General features: G+C 38.6%; 1 protein-coding gene across 1 annotated transcript in view; it reads right to left on the bottom strand.

Annotated features, from left to right (window-relative positions):
- Positions 1-18,245, bottom strand: part of PDE10A (phosphodiesterase 10A) — a 296,650-nt gene that overhangs the window by 47,853 nt on the left and 230,552 nt on the right. The window contains 4 exon segments of the mRNA XM_055087406.1: positions 2,164-2,306; positions 11,455-11,641; positions 13,229-13,321; positions 15,725-15,867. Of these exon segments, the coding sequence (XP_054943381.1) occupies positions 2,164-2,306; positions 11,455-11,641; positions 13,229-13,321; positions 15,725-15,867 (566 nt within the window).

The raw sequence follows: 18,245 nt of genomic DNA, 5'->3' as shown, positions 1-18,245 counted from the left end.
AAAATACTGGGAGCTCGGCCCCCTCTTCCTGCCTTTCTCAGTCACATCTCTGTTGTATTCAAAGGTTTCCAGGAGGAAATTCCACACATTCCCTCAGGAACTTAGTCCAAGATTTAAGCCATTGCTTAATTTTTTATTAAGCAATCTGTAAAAAAGGAATGTTGTGTTTGTTATCAGAGCAATGACAAAGTCCAAAATAATTATATTATGAGCCCTACACATACATTACACAACTCACAGATACGGGAGAGGATCTCATCTGAAATTTTCTGAGAGATGAAAATCTGTCTATTTCCTATTTTAATCCAGAGAAAAGTTTCATGAATATTAACATCCAAAGTTATGACCTATTTTTCATGTGCTAATTTGGTTACAAACATTTAACCCAAATAAGCAGAACGGGAAAGTATTAAAAGAGACCATTTTCCTCTCGTTACAGCACTTCTGACACCAAATGTGTGAGTTTTCCACACCAAGCAATTCTCCGGTTCTCCGCAGACACCAGCTGATTTCCTGCAACTCAGTTCGGTTCTGCCACTACCTGGAGTTAATGCAGACCCCAGAGGTTAGGGGCGCGGGCCCACAGGCTGCCCCGACTTGAAACGTCAATCACAAGCCCAGGCCACCCACACTTCTAATCCATCGGCTGTTCCCACAACCCCTCCTCAGGTCAGATGATGCACTAGGACAGCTCCACAACTCAGGGAGACACTTCGTTTACTATTACCGGTTTACTATGAGGGATACAACGCAGGAAGAGCCAAGCGAAAGGGATACACAGGGTAAGGTAGGGGGGAGGGCTGTGGCCCTCCCATGCCTCTCTGGGGGCACCCCCTTTATAGCACCTGATGCCTTCACCAACCTGGAAACTCGCCGAACCCCCTGGTTAGGGTTTTTTGGAGGTTCCAGTACATGGGTACGGTTGACTAAATCACGGATCACTGGTGATTAGCTTAATCCCCAGTTCTCCCTGGAAAGGAGTCCACGGGTAAGGCGGACTTCCAACCCTCTAATCATATGCTGGTTTCTCTGGCAACTGGCCCTCATCCTCCGAGAGCCACTCAAAAACTCAGGGTGGCTGAAAGAGGTTTAAAATGAGTAACAAAAGATGCCTCTCTCACCCAGATCACTCAGGGAATTACAAGAGTAAAAGGAGCTCTGTGCCAGGAACTAGCTACAAAGACTATAGTCATATATTTCTTATTATATCACAACATATACTCTCTCTATATATATATATATAAACATATATATGTGTGTGTATATATATATAAACATATATATATACACACACACACTATATAATACATATACTGTTAAAAGATAAACTGAGGCATAATAAAAATCTTAAGAGTTTATTTGAGCAAAAACCCATTTGAACAGGGCAGCACCAACTTAAAGCGGTTAAGAGTGCTTTGGTGACAGGAGCCATGGAAACACATCTAAAGAGAAGATGCAAAGAAAAGAAATTATTTGATTGGCTACAGCTTAAAGCCTAGTTGGCTGTTCAGAACTGGCTGTCCTTAGCATTTCCATCTCGTTACCTTGAGGCATTTACAGGTTTAGATTTACAGGTTTGTTAACTAGGACACCAGGGCATTGAAGTCACATCAGTCTAACGGCCTCCTTGTTTAATTAATTTAAGAATACTATATTTCCAAGTATAAACAAATATCAGCTCTGGATCACTTCTGAAGATTTTTTAGTAATTATATAGTGTTGACTTGTACTTCTAATGGGCAGGTCCTACCACCAGTAACAAATACATTAGCATAGGATTAGAAACAAAGCGTGAAAGTTGAACTATTTATTACTAAATTCTCAGATTTAATTTGTAAATTTAAAATTATATGGAAATGAAAACTTTCAGCTATCTGATATTCAATGTCATTTTGAATATTAAATATTACATAGTGTAAAGTGTGCAAAAGACTAAAGAGAAAAGCTAACATTTAGCTTAAATCATTTCAAAATGGTGTTCAGACTTCTTTTTTTAAAGATAAAGAGATCTGGCCTTTCCTTCCTTCCAAGGGGAAAATGGCAACACAAGAAACCACACACGTAATATGATATTTATGATTCTAATTCTAGAACCCATTTCACTTTAAATTCAATCAAATTAAAAATCTGTTCCTGAAGAAACTGACAAGACAAAACTCTCACAATTCAATTTCTTTGCAAAGACGGGCGGGAAGGTTGAAATGCATGAGGCCTTGCCATTCCTCTGCAGTACAAATGCTATGATAGGACAGCTTCTCCATGGTGACCCGGTAAATGCACTCCGAATGACGAATTCTATGATACATCTGGAAAGCAAATCCAACAGAGAAAAAATAAATTAAAGAGTGTTTAAAGTAGTTTTGTCATTAAAGTTCAGAATTTGGTATCAAAAATCAGAACTATAATTGGATTCACTATTACTTTCCATTAACTACTATTACTATATATATATTTCCATATACACTGAAGATATCCATGACACATGTGACTTTGAAGATACAAATCGTTTTTTAAAAAATTATATCTCCTTTTTAAAAGACTTATTAAATTCCGTAACAAATGTCTTTTTGCCGGACATTATCTCTGGGTAGAGAGATTACCTGGTACCTTATTCTCGGACTCCCAGCTTCCAGAATGGTGAGAAATAAATGTCTGCCGTTTATAAGCCACCTAGTCCATGTATTTTGTTATAGCAGCACAAATGGACTGAGACAGAGACTAAATGAGACAAGAGTTAAGATATTTTTTACTATGTCTCCTTTTAAAAATATTTAGCTTAAAACGAAATTGAGTTATTTGTAGTGAGGTGGATGGACCTAGAGTCTGTCATACAGAGTGAAGTAGGTCAGAAAGAGAAAAACAAATACCATATGCTAACACATATATATGGAATCTAAGAAAAAAAAAAAAGGTCATGAAGAACCTAGGGGTAAGACGGGAATAAAGACACAGAAGAGAATGGACTTGAGGATACGGGGAGCGGGGAAGGGTAAGCTGGGACAAAGCGAGAGAGTGGCATGGACGTACATACACTACCAAACGTAAAATAGATAGCTAGTGGGAAGCAGCAGCACAGCACAGGGAGATCAGCTCGGTGCTCTGTGACCACCTAGAGGGGTGGGGTAGGGAGGGTGGGAGGGAGGGAGACGCAAGAGGGAAGAGATATGGGAACATATGTACATGTATAACTGATCCACATTGTTATAAATCAGAAACTAACACACCATTGTAAAGCAATTGTACTCCAATAAAGATGTTAAAAAAAAAAAAAATTTAGCTTAATTCTTGGTGATCTCAAAGTCCTCTAGTCCAGGGAGTTTGAAAAACGTTCGATTGTAAAGTTCTTTACTGGTAAGATAAATTTAAAGATGCATGCATAATAAACGTATACTCCTTCAGCAAATATATGCACATGCACTGTGCTAATATATTATTTATATTATGAAACAGACTAAAATAGAAATTTAAAAAGGTAAAAATAAAAAGTACATATTTTTAAAATATTTTATTTACTTAGTAAACAAGACTCTTTTTGTTCATACTAAACAATTATATATTTTGAAATGAAGCACTGTAATTGTATGTTATCAACTGTCAAGTTTTTTTCTTTACTACTTTGGAAGATGGTGGCGTCAAGTTTAATACTTAGAAACAGTTGTACTATTGGAGAAGAATATGCCAAAAAGTATGCGGATCCAGATGGAATAAAGGTAGTATTGACTGTTCTTAAATATCACACTTACAGTTTTGCTCCCTAATGACTAACACTTTTGACTGAAATTCAGATAAATTTCCATTTTCCCTGATGTAAATCAGTTAATCTCGCAAACTAATCAGTTTGCATCTTTATATATTATCAGTCAGGTTCAAAACCAATGACACTCAATGAAATTATTCATGGGCAAGATTTTAATAAATTAAAAGCTGTTTCATAAAATAAGTTTTTTTTAAAATTCAACTTTTGAAGACAGAGACGGAAAAGGAAATAAAAAACAGATGGAACAAACAAAACAAATAACAAGTTGATGGACTTATACCTAAACATAAAATGTGCCTGGTCTACATATCCCCATTAAAAAGAAAAGGTTATCTGATTGACTAGAACAGCAAAACCCCAACTCATGCTGTTTACAGGAGTCCTACTTTAAATATAAAGACTCAAATAGGGTAAAAGTAAAAGGCTGAGAAAGATATTTAACACTTAACACCAGCCTAGAGAAAGTGGGAAAGGCTGTCCTTGTATCAAATAAAGTAGATTTCAGAGCAAAGACTATTACCAGGGATAAAGAAGATCATTTCAGAATGATAAAGGGGTCAGTTCATCAGGAGAACATCATACTCCTAAACGTCTACGGTCGGTTGGTTTTCAACGAGGGTGCAGAGGCAAGTGAGTGGAGAAAGAAGAGTCTAAACAGCAAAGGGAGATGGATCAGCTGGGCACCGGTGGCCAAATAAACAAATAAATGTTGATCCTTCCCTTGCACCATACACAAAAATTTACTCAAAATGTAAAACTATAAACCTTCTAGAAGACACCATAGGAGAAAATCTTTGTGGTCTTAGGTTAGGCAAATATTTCTTTGATACAATGCTGAAAGCATGATCATAAAAAGAACAAATCATAAATTAGACGTCTTCAAAATAAGAAGTGCTCTTAGAAAGAAACTGTTAAGAGAATGATAAGCCAAACACTGGGAGCAAATATTTGCAAATAAGCAATCTGAGAGATGAGTTGTATCTAGTATATACAGAAGAACTATAAAAACTCAATTTAAAAAAACCCAGACAATCACAAACAAAAAATAGGCAAACGATTTGAGAAGACACTTCACCAAAGAAGACATGGAGATGGCAAATGTGGAGAAAGTGGAACACACACAACGATACTGGGAATGTACAACCACTTTGGAAAATGGTTTTGGCAGTTTCTTAAACGTCCCCTCACCGGATGACCCCACCATTCTAGGGATTTCCTCAAGGGAAATCAAAGCGCATGCCCACGCAAAGACGTGTGCGGCTTTATCTGTAACAGCCAAAAATGAAATAGCTCAATTGTCCATCAACAGGTGACTACATAAACAGCTCACATCCATTCAATGGAATACTCAGTAACAAAAAAGGATGAACTATGTACACATGCAATGCCATGGATGAATCTCAAAATAATTGTGCTAAGTGAAAGAAGCCAGGTAAAAAGGAACACAGATTTTATGATTCCAATTATAAAAAATAGTTCTAGAAAATGCAAAGTAAGTTATAGAAAGTAGGGCAGTGGTTACTTGAAACTGGGGGATTTAGATGGGGAGGGTCCCATGGGAGGGATCACAAAAGGGCCACAGAAACTTGAGGGGGTGATGGGTACGCCCGTCATCTTGATGTGGTGATGCTTGCACTGGGCTGTGTGCATATACACCTGTCAAACTGTATGCTCTTTTTTCTGTGCACTGTTAGTGAGAATGTAATTGGTGTCGCCACTATGGAAATCAGTATGGAGGTTACCCAAAGAGTTAAAAATGAAACTACCATATGATCCAGCAATTCTGCTTCTGGTCCTATACACAAAACAACTGAAAGCTTGGTCTTGGAGAGATATTCGTATATCTGTGTTCACTGCAGCATTATGTAAAATAGGCAAGACGTGGAAACAACCTAAGTGTCCACTGATGGATAAACAGATAAAGAAAATGTGGTATGGGGGATGGGAGGAATAGGAGATTGGGACTGACCTATATACATTATTGATACTATGTATAAAATAGGTAACTAATGAGAACCTACTGTATAGCACAGGGAACTCTACTCAGTGCTGTGTGGTGACCTAAATGGGAGGGAAATCCAAAACAGAGGGGATATATGTATACGTACAGCTGATTCACTTTGTTGTAGAGCAGAAACTAACACAACACTGTAAAGCAACTATACTCCAATAAAAATTAAAACAAAACAAACAAAACAAACAAAACAAAAACAAACAAACTGTATGCTCTAAACACACGCAGTTCACTGTATATTTATAAACCCCAGTAAAGTTTTTTTAAAAAGTTTGCTCCCAGTCTTCGTAAAGGTATGTGATAATTTGTATATGTGACGCATAAATTTCAGCAAAAGTCACATGATGGTCATGAAAACATCCGTTTTCAAAGTACTCTATGGCATGAGTTTATTTGGAAAAGCAACTATCTTCTTTTTCAGTGTTAATGTTACTTGCAATTCGAAAGTCCAGATTAAATGCTTATTTCTTTGAATATGTCTTCTAGGTAACAAAACATTGTCATTTGTCATCAGAAAAGATCAGCAATTTGGAGTTACCATTTTGTGAAAGAAATATGTGTAAATAATCAGTGAATTTAATAACTATTCCAAGTACTTTGCCTCATAGCAGCAAATCCTTGGTAGTACAATGGAAATGAATGTACACCGCAAAGCTGTCCTCCTGATACGGTTGAGGAAAAGCCAGGATGGGGCTTAAAAGTGCAGGCTGGACACCACTGTCACCTCTTCCTCCTTGCAGAAGGCCCACTCTGTCACAGGGGACTCCACACCCTGGACAAGACACAAGCACCTGACGCATGAACTGGATGAAAGCTCCATCCGTGTATGACCAATCAAGAAACTGTAGTTTCTTTAATATCATTTACCTAAAAGAAGTTCTCACATTTTCCCCCTACCCCTCAATGGACTGTCACTTGCCTTCCACTCGAGATGATACTGTAGGTTCTTGTAGGAGGGTGAACAGTCAACAGGATTTACTCAGTATTTACCGTGATTCGGTATTACCTGTTATTCAGTGTAATTCTATGGGGCGAGGGGTGCTAGTAAAAGTAGCCATTACACGTTAGGCAGCAAAATAATACTGCTATTACAGTCATTAATACTAGTGAGCACTAACTCTGTGGCAGGCAGAGTTCTAAGAGCAGAGCTCTGCATGCACTACTTCACGGAACCCTCACAAAAATACTGTCATTTATCATTTTACAAGCTTATGACCTCCAATTAGAATAAGCTACATTTTTATTTATTATTTTTATTTATAAACTTATATTTATAGTTTCAATAAATTTACAATGTTTACAAATATATAAATTATTCTATTTAGATGTATTTATTTATTTTATTTTTATTCTATTTTGTAGTCAGTGTAGGGAAGTAACATGAATTTTAACTTTACGGCAAAAAATAATTAGTTTTGGCAAATCTGAGAGCTACTCTGGTCCCCGTTTTCTAAATGACCTTCAATATGAATAGTAGAAAATAATATAATGTCATATTATTAGTAAATGATTTTACCGTATTCATCCTACTGCAAATTATTAATGAAGTAGAAAACCATGCTGTCTAAGTTGATTTTGCATGAATTGCCTATGACAGCTGAGTAATTAATCTTGGGCTCACTGTTCAGCCGCAAGCGAGTGCAAGGAGAGGTGGCTGCCATTTATACTGATGGTGTTTCAATCTTAGGCTCTAGGATATGGAAAAGTCACAAAAGACAGAAGAAAGAGGACCTGGAAACAGGACTATAACCTAGCATATTTCTACCGCATGGTAAAAATACCACCACTTACAATTTTATAAAATGGCATCCCTAATTACCGGCATCCAAGAATACTTAGTGATGCTTCAGAATGTTTTTTCTTGTGCCTTTTTCTACAATAATCGTCACTGTGAGTAGACATGGTGGTGTCTGGAGGAGGCCCTAATATTATTCACGTCATGACAGGCCTGGAATCACTTAAAGGTAAAGCAACTAAGAACCAGACTCCGGATCACCTGCCTGGGTTGAATCTCCTCTCCAACGTTCACAAACGGTACACCTTTAAGTAAGTTACCTAATTCTCTGTGCCTCCGTCTCCCAGGTACAGACTGTGGACACCGCGGTACCCAAGCCAGGAGGAATACGAGGGTTCAGTGCAGTGACACACTTAAGGAACTGAGAACAAACTCGGGCAAATGCCGTGAAGCTCTCAGTGCTGTTGGCAGCTACCATCTGCTCATCTCTGACGACACCAGAGCTGCCGCCACCCCATCTGGCTCCTTGATATGTTAGTCTGGTGAAGGATTCTTGAGTGGCAGGGGCGTCTGTGCTGTCATGCAAGTGCCGACTATGCTCATGGCCTCACAAGTCTGCACCCAGGACGTTATGTGGGAGCTTGAGGGGGTCCGCAGCGGGAGCCCGCGCTCCACAGAAACTGGGAAACGCCACAAATAAGGCCTCTTCTTGGGTAGAGAGCAGGCTTTACCAGCGTACCACTGGGTATGCGCCATCCACAAGGTAAAAGTCACTTCACGTCTGCTGTTACAAACTGTGTGCTCTTTTCCCCTTTCTACGCAATTCACGTTTCCAACCTAATTGACAAAATATGTGCTAGAGTACAAATTTTCACTACGATGTTTGTCAACAGCATTAAATGATATCGTTAATAAAATTAATTCGGTCCCCTAAATAAACCTAAGATGAAAGACACACTCCACACGGGCATGAGAAAGAAACCCTGTGCTATGTATTTAGCGGCATAAAACAGTGCTGCAGTGGGCGAGAGAAACCCCAGAGCCAGCAGAGGCTGTGCTGCGTGGTCTGGGACTTGAAGGCCTGTGTGGGACGAGAGACCTCGCTGTGGCTGCTGAGACCAGTTACTGAACCGAGGACTCTGTAAAGAGAGAAGGTCACGTAAGTCTCCCGCAGGGCAAGTAATTCCGGATCAATCTCAGTAAATAAGTAAAGATCAAGTAAATAAGTAAATGAATGAATGAATGAATAAATCCAAGAAAGAAGAGACCAACACAAGGAAAAATCAACAGATTTACGCCCCCTAAGAACTGAGTTGATAAAAAAAGAATTGAGTGATTAAAAGTATACTGTTGAAAAAATACACCATTTGATGTGTGATGTGTGACTTCCTTTGCCTGCATGGTTATTCTAGTTTATGGAAACCACAGCACCAAATGCAAAGCAATGATATTTTTTCCTTGACCAAATCCTAGGTAGAAGTGTTTACAATCTTAAAGACAAGTGAAGGACAGCATAGCCAGGGCTCCAGAGCCAGGCTTACACACATTCAGAACCTGGCTCTGTTACACAATTGCTGTGAGACCTGCCACAAATCACTTAAACGCTACGTGTCCATTTTTTCCTCCTGTCAAGTGGAGCTAATGATACTCACTCAGGACTGTTGTGGGACTAATGAAATGACTTTTTATATGTAAAGTGTCCAGAATAGTGCCTGTCCCAGAGTCAGTGTTACATCGATTAAGAGGACTTCTTATGTTATAGTCACCTTAATAGTCACCTTCTGGTAGAGAAAAGACACGCAGTACTTGGTGGTTGAATTCAGGAATGAATAAAGTTTGGACCATTTATTAAATCTGTTCCTAGCCAATTGGTTTCATTTTAATAATGATTTTTTCCACCTTCCTTTAATGTTAAATGTCTCTCGATTCAAAATGTACACAGCTAATCTGCTTTTAAAGGACTCCTTTTTTCTAGGCAAAAGATATAACAGGTATTTACTATCCTGTTAGCTTTTTGCATCATATCAAATTATTTCTTTAAAATCACATGTATGAGTAGATGAATTGACTCTTTTAGTTTTAAAAATCTCTTTCACTCTTTTTAAAGGGTTACCGTTCCATTGACAGTACTATCAATTATCTGTCAAAAATAAAATGGACATGTTGCCAGGCAGAGACAAATTTAATAACACGGTTGCTTTGATCACATATATAGTAATAAGGACATAATACTATAGGTCAAAATTAATTTCTAATCCTTCTTATACATGTTTGTTTTAGACTATTATCCTAGGGTAATTAACAAAATACAGCATAAAATATATTATATTAGAAGAAACTTTTGTGGCATAATAGAAACACACGTTCAAAGAGAGAAAAGAATGCTGCTAAATTTTTCAGTCGTAAGAGCTAGTCATTGTGTTTTTTAAGTGGACTATAATAAATGTCAAGTTGTTCTGATACACAGATTCCATCGAATACATTTTAAAATGATGAAAATCAATATTTAGAATATACTGGAAATTACAGTCTCTGAAACTTTTAAACAAAACAAATGTAGGGAATTCCCTGGGGGTCCAGTGGTTAGGACTCCAGTATTCACTGCCAAGGGCCCGGGTTCAATCTCTAGTCAGGAAACTAACGTCCCATAAGTTGAGCGGCCCAGCAAAAAAAAAAAAAAAAAAAAAAAAAATACTGTCAATATTTTTACTTATGAGGAGATACGTAGGTACAGAAAATGTCTGAAGTAAGAAGTATCTGACAACTGCACTAGCTTACTTCCGATGGGCCGAGTAACAATAACTATCCCCATGAGAGGGCCCAGGTGATGCAGAGAGGGGACGGGTGCTCTTACTCAACAGCACAAATCGCACTGTAAACAGTTATTCCTAGTCACCAGAGTATTTTTTTTTTTTTTGGCATTTTTGTTTGTCTTTTAACTGTTTCCATTAGTTATGTGCTTGCTCCTGTGGAACTCCGTCCTATTGCCAAAAAGACAGTCTCTCTAAACTACGAAGGCGATAATTCCCATTTATGTTGATTTGGTTTTATAAAAGGTTACTAAAATTTTCCTTAACTGCAAAATTCAGTGATGTCACTAGAGGATTACTAGAGTTTATAGAATACTAAATGTTTAATTCATTTAAAATATAAAAATTTAAAAGAAAGATGATACGTTCAACTGTTTTAAAGTGAGACTTCATAAAATAAATGGAAGCTCATCTTATTATTCAGTAAACAGGGTTGGGCCGTTGTGAGGATTAAATGAGTTAACGTCTACAAGGCATCTGACAAACGTGCTGAGTGGCTGCCTCACTTTTCCTCACAAAGGAAACTTTCCTGGCTGGTGTTAAGACATGAGTCATTACTCTCTTTTTGTGTACAAGAGTCTCAAATGTGGTACAAGTGACAAACGCTAAGCGTTTGGATAAACCCCTCATGCACGGCAGTAGATTATCGGGAAGTGTAAACCTTACATTCGAACGTTTTACCCTTAGGTTAACTGCATTTTTCTTTTTAACAAATTCACACACTGAAATCAATGTGAAAATTCGGAGCTTTTTTTTCCTCCAAGGCATTTTAAGGTATTTCCTAAAACATGCACAACCAGGAATCACTGTTCGGGGTTTCTATAAGAAGTGGGAAAAAAAAAAACCACCTTTATTTAAAAGGTTATAAAATTTAATATTGAGTAGTAAAAAAGGTGTTTAAAAAGTATTACTTAAGGCTTCCCTGGTGGCGCAGCGGTTGAGAGTCCGCCTGCCGACGCAGGGGACGCGGGTTCGTGCCCCGGTCCGGGAGGATCCCACGTGCCGCGGAGCGGCTGGGCCCGTGAGCCGTGGCCGCTGGGCCTGCGCGTCCGGAGCCTGGGCTCCGCAGCGGGAGAGGCCACAGCGGAGGGAGGCCCGCGTACCGCAAAAAAATAAATAAATAAAAAGTATTACTTACATTGGCACAGTGTAAGGCTAAAGCACAAAAGACAGCAAACATTTTGAAGTTGTTTTCGTCCGTCTTAGAGAAGGCACTGCCGCTGATTTTGTTCACCATCTGCACCACGCCGATCACGCTGCCCCGACTCACGATGGGCATGCACAGGATGTTCCGGGTCGTGTAGCCTGTGTACAGGTCCACCTCTCTGCGCGAGAGTCAAGGAGCAAGACGACAAAAGAAAGAACAGGCAGAAGAAAATAAACCACACGTTCTCTCGTAAATCTCAACTCAGTTTTGCTTCTCTTACAATTAACTGTAATGGAACCGTTAGCGTCTAAATTCAAAGACAACGCGACATCTGCAAGTGTTTTATTAAAACCTTCTCAAAAATATTCTAACGAACTTGTTCCGTTTTCAAGAGAGTTTTTCAGAACAGTCGTATATATTTTGCAAATATTTTCTCACAATCTGTCGCTTGCCTTTTCAGGTTCTTAATAGTTGATCCATACATTTTTATATAAAGGCTTTATATAAGGATATGTAAATATTTTCAATATTTAAGCACTTTAATAGCAAGTTTGTTCCTTTAAGAAAAAACCTGAGATTTTCAGCATACTCTTCACGTATTGATAAAATCTATTACGAGGATACAGCTGTGTTTATATGCGAGTCATGAATATCTGACATTAATCAATCAGACGCCTGAAAAGCCTCCTGTTGCCTATGGTATTTGTCTCTTGAAGGAAGCCCAGTGTCTGAATGCACAGAGCACTGCTGCCAAGACATGTGAGCCGTTACTTTCAGTGGTCAGAGCGCCAACCTTGGGATTTCAATTTTGAGACATTTATTAAAATCGAATTATTTAAACTGGTTTCTAGTTCTCCAAAGACACTCAGAACAAAACAAAAAATCTTTATAAGCAATCCTAATATCCACTTCAATAATATCCAATAAAGGCTGCAACTTATTGAGTTCCTACTTTGTGTCATATAAAGTTGCCAGACATTTTATGAATATTTTTAAAATCTTAATCTTAAAAAAAAAAAACCTACAAAATAGGTATTACTGTGCCCATTTTATTGTTTTTTTTTGTTTTTTTGGGTTTTTTTTTTTTTTTGCCGTACCAGGGCCTCTCACTGTTGAGGCCTCTCCCGTTGCGGAGCACAGGCTCCGGACACACAGGCTCAGCGGCCATGGCTCACGGGCCCAGCCGCTCCGCGGCATGTGGGATCTTCCCGGACCGGGGCGCGAACCCGTGTCCCCTGCATCGGCAGGCGGACTCTCAACCACTGCGCCACCAGGGAAGCCCTGTGCCCATTTTAAAGATGAGAAAACAGCTGAGGCTCCAGATTAAGTAACTTACTCCAGGTCATTCTAGAGCCAATAAAGGACAGAATGAACCAGGATTCAAAACAAGTACTTTTATCACTATGTGTTACAGCCTTTGAAGGTATTGTTTGATAAAGAATATGCTCAGGACAAAATGATGACACTATAATGAAGAAAAGTAACTTTATAAATTTAAACTCTTGCTTTTTAGTTATTTTTATAACATTTCACACCCCTGCAGCTGGAGATGATTAATGGTTTAGAATCCATCATTTTATATTGATAAATACCTGAAAACACTGACTACTGATAATAAGCTGGTTCAAAGACAGTATAACAGCACCAAGTGGGAAAAAAAAAAAAAATTGAGTTGGGACACGAAGAACTAGGGCTCTACCTCAGAGGCTTCGGCCAAGCGGGACCGGAAAGGAGAAACCGACGGAGGACACAAACTCCTTCTTACCTGTTAAAGCGTGGGTCAGCATAGGCATCTGGAATGTTCAGAACTTCCCCTGTTCTTGCTACTTGACCAGCAATTCCTTTCTCAATTGAAAATCTGCACATATAAACAAGAGGAACATGCTAATTAAAATACAGATGTTGTAAAATAATTTGAGACATTTCAGTACCACCAAATATTGAATAAAACAGATTGTTTTACTTTAAATGCTTGTATTAGTTTTACATTTACATACTCTAAAATCATATTATTATAAAATACATAAAGGTAAAGCATAAAAACACTGCATAGTAACCACTTGAGAACCTTGTTTTAAGATATAATTCACGATGTATTAAATTATACTGAATCACAAGCTGAAATTGAAAAATTAACTAGCATTCTCCTACACTGACCAATAATAATCTTTTATATTTGCAAAATACCTTATAATTTACAAGATGCTTCAACATAAATTTTCTTAATTAATTCTCACTGTGAACTGAGACCCATATGGGTTCAATAACTTGCCAGCACTCTTAAAATATTAGTGACACAATAAAAACAAGAATGCAGGTCAATGCCAGGGTACGTTCCACCACACATATAACCAAAACCACAGGTTATCTGTGATCTTTGAGATACAGGACTTGAATTTTAAGGCATCTGCAATACAAGTACTATACCAAAATAACACAATTTACAACTTGTAGTATTTTTACACCTCTAATTTGTTAAATTTAAAAACAGACAAAATATAGGCATTATCTCACTACACTTAAATATGTTTTGATATCTAATATCAGCATTTTTATACATAAATATATTCTAACACAACACTGTAAAGCAATTATACTCCAATAAAGATGTTAAAAAAATGTTCTTATAAATAGTTTTCTCATTACGATATTATAATCAAACATGGATTCATTCAAAATTTAGTTAAGATGATTACAATCACAATATCTACATATTTCAATAGCTCAAAAATTACTTCCTAATATTGCATTTTCAGCATTATAGAAAATAATCATTATTGAAATAAAGCTCCACCCTAAGGATTTCCCTAAGGAAAATTCCAAAGAGAATAGACACCAAAGAGAACTAACTTTCTTAAAACACCAAAAAGTGAACCCAACCTTGCACTGCATAAAATGCAAGGCTGTTTTTGCCCCGGTTTTCCTGTGCTTTGAACAACATGACCACAGCAAATTAGAGTGCCTTGAGCAGAGCATCAGAACCCACTTCATGGTTTATGCTTATTTTCTTGGTCTAGGAGTAGCTCGGTGTGGTTTGCTATCTCCGGTCAGTGGAAGCCATAACTGAGGGGCCAGTCCTCACATAAATGGCTGGCATCGCTCGGTCAGCCGAGAGAGCTACAGCCAACCGTATCCCCCTCACTGTTTTTCCCACACTGTAAATACAGGCTCCCAAGTTAACATCTTCAAAATGAGATCGATGCCAGCACTTCAGCAAGAGAAATGACTTTACCTAAAGGACTCTATCCAGACTGATCTACTGAGCTCTAAACAAACAAACAAAAACTAAAACAACTTTTTAAAAAATCTAAATGGTGCCTGTAAGTCAGTTATGTGAGTATGGAATATAGGTTCTATTACCCCAGGATGATAGACTGGGAAGCACCCAGTGGCGGGCAGTAGTGAGGCCCAGTGCAGACCACATTCCATGTTTCCTTGTATGACAGACGGCCCAAGTGAATAGCAATTCTTATTAATGAAGAACAGCATTTTACTAGCAAGTTGTAACTACCAAGGTACTTTAGAGTATTACATAGAAAAGTAGTTAAACAATATACATCAATATAAAGCAAAAGAAATGGAAATATCTAAAAAAATACCATTTCTGAATGTTACGCTTGATTCTTAGCGGTTCTGTGACAGCACCCCTTGTAGGTGCCCCGACTGTCATAGGACTGAGCCATCGCACCTCTACCAGCCAAACTCCGTTCTGTCCACCTAAGCGACAACAGCTGCCACTTAAAGAACGAAGGAGGCTGCAGTTTCAAGATGCAACAAAAGCGTTCTCTGTGATCGATTAAGCCAACTGTTGGGTATAGAATAATGTGCTGAAGTTATCAAGTATACCAGGTCAATTTCCACTATGGTCTGGACTCTGAGACAGCGCTATAAGCTGGGAAGGGTGGGGTCCGGATTGTTTAAGTACACCTGCTCCTAGACACAGGAAACCTTGCAGACTCCAGGTGGGGTGCACCTTTACCTACCTGGCAGCACTAGTAAGTTTTTCCAACATGATTTCCAAAAGGACCGCCTCCGGAAGACGGCATTTCCAGGAGTGACGCTAAAGCTTCCTAGGCGCGGTTTCGCTGGCGCTGCAAGGTCATTCCCAGAAGCACTACCTTCAGGAGGCGGGTCCTGGTGGGAATGATATCACAGTATGACAAGTACTGTCAGCACACCTGTGAATAGGCACAGACAAGTGGGTAACAGAGCACCTGCACAGCTGCCATCACAGCAACCGACACGCTACTGCCAGCTGTACCTTATTTCTTTGGTCTTCTTGAAGACAGGTTTTCCTTCCTTTTCCTCTCCGATATCGAAAAGGTCTGAATATAACTCCTTGTTCTTATGGTCCACCTGGAAAAGGGCACAACGATCGGCGTTCACCAGGTTTTTTGCATATATCTAAAGGGAAACGAGAAAACAAGAGTAAGCCAATGAGAGATTCACAGGGTTTACAGGTAAACTTTATCAGAAATAAATATTAATTTCAGCTAGTCTATACTGTAATTGGGTAGGAAATTAGCACTATAATTAAATCAACATAGGCATATAAATACAAAAAATAATACTCTCTGTCACTGTCAAGGTGCTGACACTTGCAGCTGCTCTCCATCCATGCTGTGGTGGCAGATGGCAGATGTTGGAATATTACAACACTCCTGGGTGGGCTGGAAATCAGCTACTGGCCTTTCTCCCTGAGAGCCTATCTGCCACCCTGGCTACTTTTCCAGAGCTTCTCAGGGCTCCCTGATGCCCTAGTCGGAGCCTCTGTCAGCTCTCAGGCCAGCATCCATTCTGACTGGCTGGTGTTTACAACATACCAGTTGTAAAAAATATGAAATGTGTGTCCAATAAGACACACAGTGTTCATATTTACATTAGCTGCATTTTAGGTGCTGCACTAATAATAATGTGTAACAATTAGTAAGTGTTTACTATGTGCCAGACAGTTTTTATAGACTTACGTGCATTAATTCACTTAATCCTCACAATAACAATATTAATTCAGGGGAAACTTAACCTCCATTTTACACATTAGAAAAACTGAGGCACAGAGAGGTAACTTAACTTGTCCACTATCACGTGGCTAGTAAACGGATCTGGTATTTGAACTCATACTAGCTGTTTCCATGGCCTATGCTCTTATATCAAACATGCCTTACCATTTCTGAATGGAAAATTGTGGATTCGTATCGTCATGCATTTGTTCATCAATTCCCTTCAACAAGTACGTCTTTAATGCCTCACATTTCTCACTGTCCCCAGTGGGCTGGGATTACAGTTATGTCACAAAAAATTGTATTTACCCATATTCAGAATTCTGGCAACTTCAAGATGATAGACATGAAATTATTGCTCAGAGAAAAAGAATTACTTCTCAGAGAAAAAGAGCCATCACAAAGTCTACGCAAAAGGGACATAGGCCACCTTGTGGCCAGAGGAAAACATATAATCTCATGTAAAAATACCTTATAGATTAAATAAAAAGAAATCAGAGTGGGTTAGGTACCCTGGTTCATTCTCATATTGTATCTTTGTCTTTCCTGCTATTATAAGCTGTACTCATTCACTCAGCAAACACTGGCTGTGCCTTATACGTCGTGGACCAAGTACTGGGCATTATGAGTGTCAGAATTTCCAGGTGACCTGTCTCGGCCCCAAGCCGACTGATGAGGTCCTCGGCAGTGGAAACTGCTTCCTTTCCCCCACGGTATCCCAAACGCCCAGAACCAGGCCTAGAGCAGAGGACGGCTGAAGTCCACAGGCCATTTAAATCCACCCCACCGCCTGTGTTTGTAAATAAAGTTTCACCGGGACGAAGCCACGCGCATTCCTTTATGCATGGTTCACAGTTGCTACAACAGCAGCGTTGAGTAGTTACAACATAGTACGGCCCACGAAGCATAAAACTTTACTACTGGCCCTTAAAAAGAATTTGCCAGCCCTTAGGTTAGAACATATAAGAGCTCTCAGTAAATACTTGAGGAGGAGGAAGAACGTGAAGGTGGGAAGGGAGCCATGGGTGTCACCGCTGGGGATCCCAGAACCGTCACCCGTCTATTCTGCACACTCACGCGATCTTGAATTATTGCGTCATAATAAATTATCTACAGTGACATCTGCATCCTTAGTGGTCATGCTGGCTGCTTGATACTTGGGCACATATTTATGTCAATAGTTATATAAATCTGGATGAAATGGACAATTTTCTAGAAAAAGGAAATGAATTTAGAAGGAGTTGAAAAATCTGAATGGAATCAGAATCATAAAGACAATTGAAATACTGTAAAAATAATTTATTCCCATAAAAGGCAGCAGGTCCAAAGGATTTCAAATATGAATTACTGAAGAGTCTTCACAAATAAAGTCCCATCTAATTTAAATTGTTGTAAGTTCAGACAGAACAAAACTTCTCCAGTTATTTTTACAACCCCTGCCATGTCACTGATACTAAAAATTGACAAAGATACTATAAAAAAGAAAATCACAGTCCAATTTACCTTGGAAACAGAAGAAAAATTATAAATACACATATTAGCAAGTCAAACTTAGGAATATATTTTTTTAAATTTCAATATTTTAAAATTAGACTCTATTCATAACTGTCCAGTATTGTAAAGTCTATTGTTATAGTTCATAAAGCAATAAAACAAAGGAGAAAAATCATATGGTTGTCTTCATGGCTGTCAAAAAATATATGTAATGAAATTCGGTAATTATTCATGATAAAATTTTAGTGAAATGGGAATAGAAGAAAAAATATATATGTAAATGTGTAT

Source organism: Physeter macrocephalus, chromosome 10 (genome assembly GCF_002837175.3).
Source record: "Physeter macrocephalus isolate SW-GA chromosome 10, ASM283717v5, whole genome shotgun sequence".
Lineage (NCBI taxonomy): Eukaryota > Metazoa > Chordata > Mammalia > Artiodactyla > Physeteridae > Physeter > Physeter macrocephalus.
The sequence above is the reverse complement of the archived record's forward strand: the minus strand, read 5'-3'. Positions and strand labels throughout refer to the sequence as shown.